The sequence below is a fragment of the Equus caballus genome, chromosome 12, assembly GCF_041296265.1.
Source record: "Equus caballus isolate H_3958 breed thoroughbred chromosome 12, TB-T2T, whole genome shotgun sequence".
NCBI lineage: Eukaryota > Metazoa > Chordata > Mammalia > Perissodactyla > Equidae > Equus > Equus caballus.
Window position 1 is genome coordinate 18,079,418 of NC_091695.1, and position 12,252 is coordinate 18,091,669.

General features: G+C 35.1%; 1 protein-coding gene and 1 pseudogene across 1 annotated transcript; both read right to left on the reverse strand.

Moving 5' to 3' along the window:
• Window positions 1–1,650: 1,650 nt before the first annotated feature.
• OR5L1E (olfactory receptor family 5 subfamily L member 1E) lies at window positions 1,651–2,586 on the reverse strand. Its single transcript, NM_001391846.1, is given in 1 exon segment — window positions 1,651–2,586. A coding segment is annotated over 1 exon segment (936 nt).
• Window positions 10,779–11,720, reverse strand: OR5D132CP (olfactory receptor family 5 subfamily D member 132C, pseudogene; annotated as a pseudogene).

Consider the following 12,252-nt stretch of genomic DNA (forward strand, 5'->3'; position numbering starts at 1 on the left):
CATTCATTCAGCAAACGTATGCAAAATAAATAAAAATCAATAAATTTAGTACTTATTAAAATTTAAGATAAAAATCATACAACGAAGAGATAAAATATAGAATGGAGCAGGATTCATTTTCACTACATTCTTTTTTAATTTGCTAATAATTGAGTATAACTACATAAAAAATGTAAACTAAATATCAAAAAGAATGCCAAATACATAAAATTAAAAGACATTAACAAATTGTGCAGATATTATCCTCTGAGGTTAATGTTTTTAAATGTAAAATGTCTTGCAAATTATTATGAAGAATATTAACACCCAATGGGAGTAGGAGCAAAGTGAACAGAAACCTCTTGGAGAAGAGTTTAAAAATCATTGAACATTAAATACATCTATTTTTCGAATTATTCTTTTTTTCTAGTCTGTCCCTAAATTTTAGTTTGACACAGAAATAAATTATCCTTTGAATAAATCATTATAATGTTTCCTGTCTAATATAAACATATTATTATAGAGAAGATGTTTCTTTTTACACTTTTTCTTGCTATTTTATGTGCTTTGACTAAATCATTTTATTTGACCCAAGACAAAACATAGAAGTAAAGTTTAATGCTGGATCTACATTTCTATGATTCAGTAATTCATATAATGGACTTCAGTTATTTACGACCATTCCTCACCCCCTTCACAAATACTGAAGGGTGCGTGTGAATAAGGATTGAAAGAAGAAATGTGGTTTAGACACATAGAGAAAAGGAGAAAAAGATCATTTCATCAACAGTAAAGATACAACCAAAAACATAAACAGGGGTTAGAAGTGCACTTATCTGTCACAGTAGTCATTTGATCCACAATATTGTAAAATAAGCATGAAGATAAAAATTGAAAGATAAAGTGAAACAATAGGCCTAAGTCAGAAATGTTGCCAGTCATAACAATGGTTATTAAATGATTGCAAGTATATATAAATATACTACATATAGTAAAACATATGAGAGAGACAGAGTGATGCAGAGAGAGACAGAGAGACAGAGACAGAGAGCTAGTTATATGCCAGGAATTACTCTAAGCTCATTGCACATGACAAGTAATATAATTTTTCTAAGATTTCTGTGAAATAATTATTACTAATGTCATCATTTTTCATCATAGTCTCTGAAATTCCAAAAACACTGGACATTGCAATGACAACAACAAAAAATAATAAAGAAAGCAAGAAATAGCAAACAGGATATGTACACATTCTGTGCATAATCTGACAAGGGTGTGTTCTTCATTGTAAAATAATAGGAATTCAACTTGGAATTGAATCATATTTTCCATAGTGAATATTGAAATAAAATGTGACTCTTGTGATTTCTTCATTAAGCTTATGAAGCTTTTACAGCAAACGATATGTGTATCTTGAGTCCATTAACCATACTCAATTAATTCATTTTGAATAAATAACAGCAAAGAAGTAATCTGTAAATTCCAAGATATGCTGAATCCTACCCTTGTACATGGAAGAGGCACACAGATAAGTGAATCAAAAAGACTCACTCATAACTACCTGCTGCTTGACTGTTACCTCCACTTCAACACTTCAACACTGAAGTCCATCGCTGTACCCTTTCACCAGTCTCCACTTTGGGACACTGAATCCTGTTAATAAAATATTCTCTAGGAAAATATTTTGGAGCCCACCACTTTTCTGAGAGCTTCTTTCACATCCTTGTTTCTCAAGCTATAGATCAGAGGATTCAGCATAGGGATCACTACAGTGTAGAACACCGTGGCTACTTTGTCAGTATCCATACTGTTGCCAGAACTGGGTCGGCAATAAATGAAAAGGATTGTTCCATGGAAGAGAAGGATGGCTGTGAGGTGGGAGGCACAGGTGGAAAAGGCTTTGCATCTTCCCTCTGCAGAGCGCATCCTCAGGATTGTGATAAGAATAAAGAAATAAGAGGTGAGAATGATCATGATGGTGATGATGTCATTGAAATTGGCCACAATGTATAGCAACAGTTCACTCATAGTGACATCAGAACAAGCAAGAACTAAGATAGGGGGCAGATCGCAAAAGAAGTGGTTAATCACATTTGACCTATAGGATGGGATCTCAAGAGCTAAACACAAGTGAATCAGTGAACACACAGTCCCCCAGAGGTAGCAGCAGGACACCAGCTCCACACAGAGATTGTTGGACATGGTGACGATGTACAGCAGTGGGTTACAGATGGCCACAAAATGGTCATAGGCCATCACAGACAGCAGGATGACCTCAGTTACCACACATGTGCAAAACAAGTAGAATTGCACAGCACACGCCAGGAAGGAAATGGCTTTGTCTTCATTTAAGATATTAGCTAGCATCTTGGGCAGAATGATTGTGGAGTAACAGAAATCCACAAAGGACAAGTGACTGAGGAAAAAGTACATGGGGGTGTGAAGTTGAGAGCTGACCTGAATCAGTGCAATCATGCCCAAGTTGCCCAAAACTGTGACTCCATAGATGAGAAGAAACAGCAGGAAGAGGAAGACTCTCAATTCAGGGACATCTGTTAATCCAAGGAGAATGAACTCTGCCACAGTGGTGCAGTTCTCCTTGGCCATGTCCCCACTTTATTGAGATGGGAGAACAATATTAGTAGTTATTCTCCATTGTATGATCCCAAATTCCATTTTGACTGTCTCCTAAAAAAGACATTAGGATAAGTAGGATAGTTAATTTTTTCAGCAAAGAAATAATACGTTGCTTTTGTGAAGTTTAGGAAAAGTTCAGGCATTGTAGCATACAAATGCATAGAGCTCACAGTTAAAATCACAGATCACACAAAAGCATTCACATCCATAAAAGCCTATACGATTCCTTAAACTAGTCCTATACAATTAAGAGCTTGAAACTGAGTCATTAATTATCTAATTAGCCATATTATTTTTTGAAACTAAAATCTCTATTTCCCTTTAATCAGTACTGGAAATATTGGGATCCTAGGAAATAATTTTTGTAATACATAGTACCCTTCTCTTTTTTCCACTGAAATGTTGAGAAATATGCTTATTTAAGATATGCTTATTTAAGTGTTAAGCCACCAGTGCTGATTATTTTTTCAATACGTTTTAGATGAAAACAGCAGCTTTTATACTCTATATTAGCATTTTTTCTATAAAATTAGCATAGTGATTTTGTTAATTATACAAGTCAATGTCAACCATTGTTCCTGGAATTGGTACCGTGGTTCAAACCTCCAGTAACTATGACTCCGAAGCCTTATAAAGACCTATTTGACAAATGAATCCCCTGCTTTAAATCTATTTGTAGAACTACTCGAAGATGTGAATATAAAATTATTAACACAAATGCTTGCTGCTGCATTGCAGCATTGTTTATGAAAATAAAACTTAGAAATAAAGTGTCAAACAAGAGGAAAATAACTCACGTTATGGTACTTATACATTATGGAAAAGTATGCAACTATTAAAATGATATTTTGAGGAACTTTTAATGAGCTGAAAAATGGCTATGATAAAATGGCAAGTTAAAAAACAGTAAGCCAGATTGTACAGGCAGAATATTGTATCTGTTTATATAAATTGCATTGTTTACTTAATCCTCACAACATCCATGACACAGAAGTATTTTGTTCCAATCAATTTTTTTTTTAAAAAAGCAATGTAGAAACTTGCCCGAGTTCTCACAAAATTTAAGATTTATGGAGTAGAATGGGGAAGGAGGGTGTGATTTTTTTTTAATAAAGGAAAGATACATTCAAGGCCTTTGACAAATAGAAAATGACAATAGATGGTGAGAACACTCTCATTTGTTCTCTCCTTCCTGACTGTTGGTAGACATGTACCTGACTGTGAGGCACTAGTTGGTAATCCCTGGAGGAAAGAGAATCTGTATGAAAACTCACTACAGCCAAGTATTTTCCTGATTCTTCAAATGATTTCAAAGAGTTGAAGGATGTATATATTAAGAAATCCCAGTTTGAAAACAAATAATTATTCTGATGACATGGTTTCTCTCTTCAACAGTCAATAAAAGTAAGTTATCTTTTTCTGAGTATAAACTTCTTCCTTTTTTCAAGCCTAAAGATGAAAACTCAGGTTGTTGATTACTTATGAAGCAGTGGTTCTTAACCAGGAGTTGTTTTGATTCCAGTGGGAAATTTGTCATTGCCTAGACACATTTTTGCTTGTCAAGATAAGGAGGGGCCCTGCTGACATCTAGTGGGTAGAGACTAAGGAGGCTGCTAAACACTATGATGTATGTGTCAGTCCTTGCCCCAGCCCCCACACACACCAATAGCACATGCAAACACCAAAATATTATCTGGCCCACACATCAATAGGACCAAGGTTGAGAAACCTACTATGAAGAGACATTTCAAAGTGCTTTGCACAAGGCCAAAATAGTTCCTCTCTTTTCTGCTTCCGAGGTGGTTCCATGTCTGTGTTCCCACATGAGCAGTCCTGAGGACAACTTACTACCACTCTCAGCATCAGAGTGACTGTCAGGAAAATCTCCATGCACTCTTTACCACGTTCCATAGAAGGAGTTAATGTGAGAAAGGAAAAAGAGGGAAGGAGAGAGAAATCAAGCATTCTTTCCAATTTCTTGACATTCTTTTCCCTCTTACACTAATACTATTACAAGATACTTGATTCTGCAGATTAAACTGTTCTCATTTTCCATTAAGCTTATTTTTCAATATAGAAATGGAAAATATTTTCATAAATGAGTGCTCAAAACACGGCACTTCTTAAAACACTCTCTAGTTAAGAGAAAGCTAAATACAGATTTTTAAAAATGTGTCTAATACCACTGCCTTCATTTACAATTTCTCCTTCTCTTACACAAGGCTATAACAAATTACCCCATAAGAAAAAAATAGCAAGCATCCAGATCCCAGAAAATGTCATTCATGTCCATTCCCAAAAACCAGAGTGTAGTCCAACTAACCAAACTGTGGGATAGATATTGCTTCCCCTATTTCTGAAGATGCTATGATGGAAAATGTTTTAGGCTTTATGTTTTTGTGTGGGTATCTCTGGGGCCCATATTTCTTAAGCTTCTCCAAATCATCATTGATCTCTGTGGGACATCAACATGATATCGAGAAAACTACAACTTGAGACTCAAACAATTAATGACTCCTATGAGATATAAACAGGGGAAAATACTATCACAACTTGGTACATATTATTATAATTTAACGTGATTACTTCCAGAGTTCATGATGAATTTCAGAGCCTTATATGATACATCCAAGCATTGCTCTGTGAGCCAGGGATCACATTGCCTTAGTGAAATATATGGATAGGTCTTATAAACTTTGCCTGTCTTATACTCAAAAACTCCTTCCTGGAGGGCATAAGGGCTGAAGCCACACCAGAGTTCTGACAAATACCAGAAAGGGGTGGGGATAATGAACTCTTTTACTGAAAATAATAATAATTTCTCACATTTATTGACCACTTCCTATATTCTCGTACTATCCTGAATACAACTATTAACAAATTTCATCTTTATAAAAATAAGTGAGCCTGGTATAGTTGTGTAACTTTATGAGTCAGGTGACTGAGGCATAGTCAGATCCAACTTGCCCAAAGTCACACGCAGAATCACTGATAGAATGAGACTAAATGCTGCATTTTATATTGTGCCACACATATGACCCTGTGAGGAAAAGCAAAGCTACTGAAGGGTGCTGAGATATCATACTCCTTATTCAATGACGGACACCATTAAATGGGATTGCCTCAAGGACCTCTCCCAGGTCTGCTCCTTTTCTGACCGTATAATGTCTTCCTAAACCAATGGGGTTCAAACTACTGTCTGGTGTTTGTGCTCTTGGATACACCAAACATTTCAAGAACTCCATGGATGTAATTAGTTACAGGTAATCACTTTTGAAATCCTCAACGACCTATACATATTTTCCTAAAATTGATCCATCTGATCATTTTCTGAGTTTGAAGAGTGTTTCCAGGTCTGTGTTCCAAGTAGCACTCTCACCATCCCATTTCTCACATTTTTCAAAACTAAGGCTTCCTCTTACTATTTGCATATTACTATGTGAATTGCCCCAATTAGAAAAATGAAAGCAAACTTCCAAAACATAAGGACAATTTGAAATACTGTTTTTCATGAATCCTGTAGTTTTCTTTAATGAAGACACTTCAAACCCATGGCATGACTTCTTGTCATGACTCTGAGATATAGTACATATTTCTTTTCATGGAAAATGATGGCATTAGACATGTATTTTAGCCAATACAGTGATGTTTTGAAATCAGATATATAGTAGATTGATGACACGAATTTTTAACATCTATTCTTTTTGTTCTTAGTGCACCATGAAAGTATTGTCACAAAATGCATCCTCCTGAAGGAGAGAGTCCCATGACAGAAAAACTAAAAGACTATCTATAAAGAATATCATTGGCAGTGATGTTTTATATCATCTCAGCAATGCACATACCGGAAAATTACTTTGTGCATCTATTTGTCTTAGACTTAAAGACATGGCAGGAGTTTTTAAAAACTGATTTAAATATACAAATTTTATTGAAATTGATTTCATGGTCATTATCCCTAAATTGAATAATATCAATATGAAGCTCTCAGTTTTTGATGAATTGTATTTAAAGCACATACAATAATACCAGTGTAGTAAAATATTGTATTGTAAGGCTCAATGAAATCAACAGTATGTTAAATTTTCTAAACTTCTTAATTCCATTGTTTTAATAAAGGTAACTCTAACTGGAAGAATAGCAGATATGCTTAATTGTTATATAAGACTTGGAAAGTCTTTGTGGTAACATTTTCAGAAATTAAGAAAATGGGTGGTTCTTTTTTTCTTTCTTTTTTATTTTTGAGGAAGACTAGCCCTGAGCTAATATCTGCTGCCAATCCTTCTCTTTCTGCTGAGGAAGACTGGCCCTGAGCTAACATCCATGACCATCTTCCTATACTTTATATGTGGGACGCCTGCCACAGCATGGCTTGGCAAGTGGTACATAGGTTAGCACCCAGGATCCAAACCAGCAAACCCCAGGCCACTGAAGCAGAACATGAGAACTTAACCGTTGAGCCACCTGGCTGGCCGTGAACATGGGTGGTTCTAATGATCGCATAACAAACCACTCCAAAACATATTAGTTAAAACCAATAGCTATTTATTGCACTGGTCAGTATTGCATGAGTCAGTAAGTTAGTTTCTGTTGATCTGATCCTGACATGGCTGATCTTGGCATGGTTAGCTATGTGTATGATATTAGCTTGGTGGGTTAGACGATCTGTGTTTCTCATTATCCAATATGCTAGCCTGTGCTTGTTCACAGAACAGCTTTTCTAAGGGACTATGAAAATTCCAGATTGTGAAAGATTCACAAGCCCTCTCAGAGGCTTGAAACTAATGCAGTGTCACTTCAGCTAGACAAAGCTAGGCACAAAAACAGCTTACATCCCAGGAGTGGAGAAAATGATTCTGCCATTTGATCAGAAGAGTTGAAAGGAGGCTTGGATATGGAAAGGACTAAAGAATTTGAACCAAGTTTTCTATGTCCCTGGGTAACAACTCCTTTTAAAAGATATAATTTCCAAAATTTTGACCCTTAGCAAAATTGGAAGACAATCTAATTTTGTTTAATGCATTATTGAAAAATATTTTCATGAAAGATCATTGTGACAAATTGTCACATAACTTGGATGGAGTTGAAAGAGTTGAGTGATATTCCTATTAAAGCACTATTTCTGGCAGAATTTCTAGTCTCATTTACATTTAATATGACCGAATAGTCTCAGTATTTTCATTTTTACAAAATGGAAATAGAAATGATTCTGAACCCTCTTGCTTTCTAAAATTAAGTGATGTCTTTCCAAGGATACATTAATTAATCAAAATAAATAATGCAGACATATACTCATAATATTAATCATATGAAGAAATATGTCCTAAAATATTTTTTAATTTTGATTAATTATATTTATCCAAATTTTCAATGCAATTATATTTTTAATTAGTGGTGCAATTATTATTGAATCATTACAAGGTTAACTCAATACAGAAAGAAAAACTTCTGATTTTCCCAAAAGCATCATGAAATAAAAAGTATGAATCTGATTAATAAAATTGTAATGTTCAGTGGGGAGAGTAGGATTGAATATAAGTTCAAGAGAAGGAAAGGCACAAAGCTTTTTCAGATATTATTTATGTATTTTAAACAGATTATGCTATGCACTGCAAATTACACTTTTTGCTGCTAAATTCATGATGAAATATTTTATATGTAAAATTAAATTCTTGAGAAGTACATGACCAAAAAATGTGAAGGCTACTAACGTAACTCATGTTCTACATAGAAGCTACAGAATCTACCATAAAGAATCTGAAATGTCACAAATTGAAAATGAAAACAATATGACTGTATGCTGGTATTTAGTGGAAATTGTACATCTGATGTGTCTGGAGTCTTGAATGATTGCATTAATTCCATCAACAATGGGCCAGGTCATTTAAATATCATATGCCGTGATTTCCTCAAAGTAAAAGCAAAATGGGTTGCGTTAGTTCTACCACAAAATGTGGTCATCCTTGTTCCAAGCAGGACAGAAGTAAAATAAAATTCCCTATAAAGAGGCATTAATTATCATGAATTCAATTTAAGATTAATATAAATAATTTTTTAATTTCAAAGAAAATTAGAAATTGTATAATTGCTAAATATGTATGAAACAAGAAATTTGTGAATACCTAGAGAAACAGAAGTCAATAGAAGAGAAAAGCATTCCTTCATCCGACATCCAATATCCAAAACACTGTTTCTTACATATTTTATCTTTCCGTACAATGGGGTTGTTTCATTGATTTCTTATCATATAATATATATGACTGCAACATTTTGATAATGATCATAAGTTTAAAATAATATGAACACTCCAAATAAGTGTTTTGAATCCATATAAAATTATCCCCCACCTTCGTTGTTCTGCCTTACCAAAACACACTTGGAAATTTATTTCTTCCATTATACTGATGACTAGTTTGGAATTTTATGTAGACACATTGAGTAAAGAGAAGCAAAAGGGTTTACAAGACATTCAAGCAAAAGTGAGTTATTGATGTTAGAGAAATCTAGTATTTTTTATTTACCAGGTGAAATAGGTCTTAATGCTAATGACTGCCTGGTTTTCACTTTATTTTGAATGAAGTTACGTAGCTGATTAATTTTCAACACTTGAGGCAACTCCAAACAGGATTTTTTTTTGAGGAAGATTGGCCCTGAGCTAACATCCGTGCCCATCTTCCTCTATGTTATATGTGGGACACCTACAGCATGGCTTGATAAGCAGTGCATAGGTCTGTACCAGGGATCCGAACCGGTGGATCCAGGCTGCTGAAGTGGAGAGCGCTAACTTAACTGCTATGCCACTGGGCGTACCCCACACTTTTTTTTAAGGTGGATGTTCAGTTGAGGATTCAGAGATTACACTGATGTTCAGAAAAAAGAATCATAAAGAACTGATCATGTTTTTGACGTGTTATAGGCAAAATGATAGCATAAAATACAGATTGGGTAGACACTCATCCTGCTTACTTTTTGCCTATAAAATTTTTTGAGATCCACTCTACTATTTCTCAGGCTCTGGTGGAGCCTATCACAGCTTATCCTCCTGCCATACAGGAGCTCCTTTGAAACACATTCAGAATACAGATCACATATTACCAACTTTCCATTCATTCCAAGTAACCTGTATACACAAAAATACACACACACACATGAATACACATACATGCATGCTATAAAGTATTCGCTCAATAAAAAAATTGTTGCATCATTGACTCAGTACTACATTTTGGTTTCCTTGATCTTACCATGCTTCTGTCTTCTCAACAAAGCTTGTTGAAATGTGTCTCCTAAAATTCTGTCTGTTCTGTTATCCAAGGACAAATTCAAACAATACCTATTTTATGAAGGAAGTTCTCTAAAGTCTTTAAACGGATTTGAAACTTTTCTTTCTCTCAAATTCTCTATGATATTTATTATTTTCTACCTTAGACAAAGGTCACTTTCTTCACTGCCCTACTGTCAACACTGGATTTTACATTCATTGAAGGATGAAAACTATTTGTATTTTAACTGCTATTGGTACTTTTGTGAGAGATATTCATATATTTATTGAAAGCATAGTGTACTACATGTATAATAAAGAGGATAAAATTGTTTATTGAGATTATACAAGGTTTTACACATGATATTCATATAGTCTTTTAATCTTCACAGTCAGGTTAAGAGCTATTTTATGTTATCTCAATTTTGTAGATGACAAATTCAACATGAGAGAGATGGCTGTCTTATTTTCCAGTAAGAGACAGAGCCAAGTTTAGTCTGTTTGAACCAAAATCCATGATCTTTCCATTATACAAGATTAACTCTTCATAATTGTAAAGGTTTCTTTAAAATCAACTTTTATGTGCAGTATTTATTTACATGTCAGGGACAAACTCTACTAAAATAATATTCCTTTTCTTTTTCTTTCTTGTTTTTTTTGAGGAAGATTTGCCCTGAGCTAACTACTGCCAGTCCTCCTCTTTTGGCTGAGGAAGACTGGCCCAGAGCTAACATCCGTGCCAATCTTCCTCTGCTTTATATGTGGGATGCCAACACAGCATGGCCTGCCAAGCAGTGCCATATCTGCAGCCGGGATCTGAACCTTCGAACCCCATGCCACCAAGAAGTGGAACATGCGCACTTACCCGCTGCACCACCAGGCCGATCCTAAAATAATATTCTTAATAAGGAAATAGTTTACTATCCACTATTTTGCTTACTGTAGCCTTGACATCCTTATTTCTCAGACTGTAGGTCAGAGGATTCAACATGGGGATCACCACGGTGTAAAACACAGATGCCACTTTGACTGTGCGCCTGGGGTTTTTGGAGTTGGGCACACAGTAGAGGAAGAGGATGGTGCCGTAGAAGATAGTAATGGTGGTCAGGTGTGAGGCACAGGTGGAGAAGGCTTTGCAGCGCCCACCGGCTGAACGCATTTTGAGGATGTTGACAATGATAAACACATAAGACATGAGAATGATGAGTAGTGTGCTGACCCCATTCAAGGTGGCAAAAATGAAAAGCAGCAATTGGTTGACACAAGTATCAGAGCAAGAGACGGACAGCAATGAGGAGAATTCACAGAAGAAATGATTAATTGTGTTGAAACCTTGAAATGATAACTTGATTGCGGAACATGTGAATATCAAGGAACAAGCTACTCCCCATGCATATGATCTGACCACTAGCATGGCACAGAGTTTCTAGGACATGACAACTGTGTAGAGCAGAGGGTTACAAATGGCCACAAAGCAATCATAGGCTATCACAGCTAATAAAAAGAATTCAGTTACTGCAAAGGTAGAACAGAAAAACAATTGTGCTACACGTCCTATAAATGAAATTGTTCTGTCTTCTACAACTAGGTTCACCAGGGTCTTGGGAGTAATGATGGAGGAATAGCAGAAATCCACAAATGAAAGGTGGCTGAGGAAAAAGCACATCGGGGTGTGTAGTTTGGGGTTAATTTTGATTATTACAATCATCCCAATATTCCCTACAACAGTGACACTGTAGATGGCCAGAAAAATCAAGAAGAGAGGGATTTGCAGTTCTGGGAAATCTGAGAAGCCCAAGAGAGTGAACGTGGCCCAAGTTTTATTTCTCTCTGACAGCAACATGGTTTCTGTTTGTTAGAGTCTGAATCAGTCCTGAAAACAAAAAGATTAAGGAGAGTGAGGATATAAGAAGCTTGGTTAACTACCCTTACCAAGACTGGAAAACAAAGCAAAATATCTTTCAGGATTTCTCTGTGTAATTTTTATTTACGACATGCTCAATGTCTAAACTTTTCAAACATGATAACCATTTAAAATTTTAAATTTTTCTTTAGGTAAAAACAATACAATTATTGAATTACTTTTTTAAGTTCTCAATGGTAATTTTTTAATATTTAAAAATAAGAATATGAAATTGAGAGATTTATAGTTATGTTATCAAATATTTTCATAACATTTTCAGCTCTCCTTGAACATTGTAAGTTCATAAAAGATAAGCCTAGCATAATGCAATGACTGATTAAGTCAGTCCTATAGTCAGTAACAAAAATGAGACATTTCTGAAAATATTAATTTTTGCATTGTATACTCACACTGTGACATTAAGAATGAACACCCCTAATACTTTACATCTGTGCCTTTATTGTTAATTCCA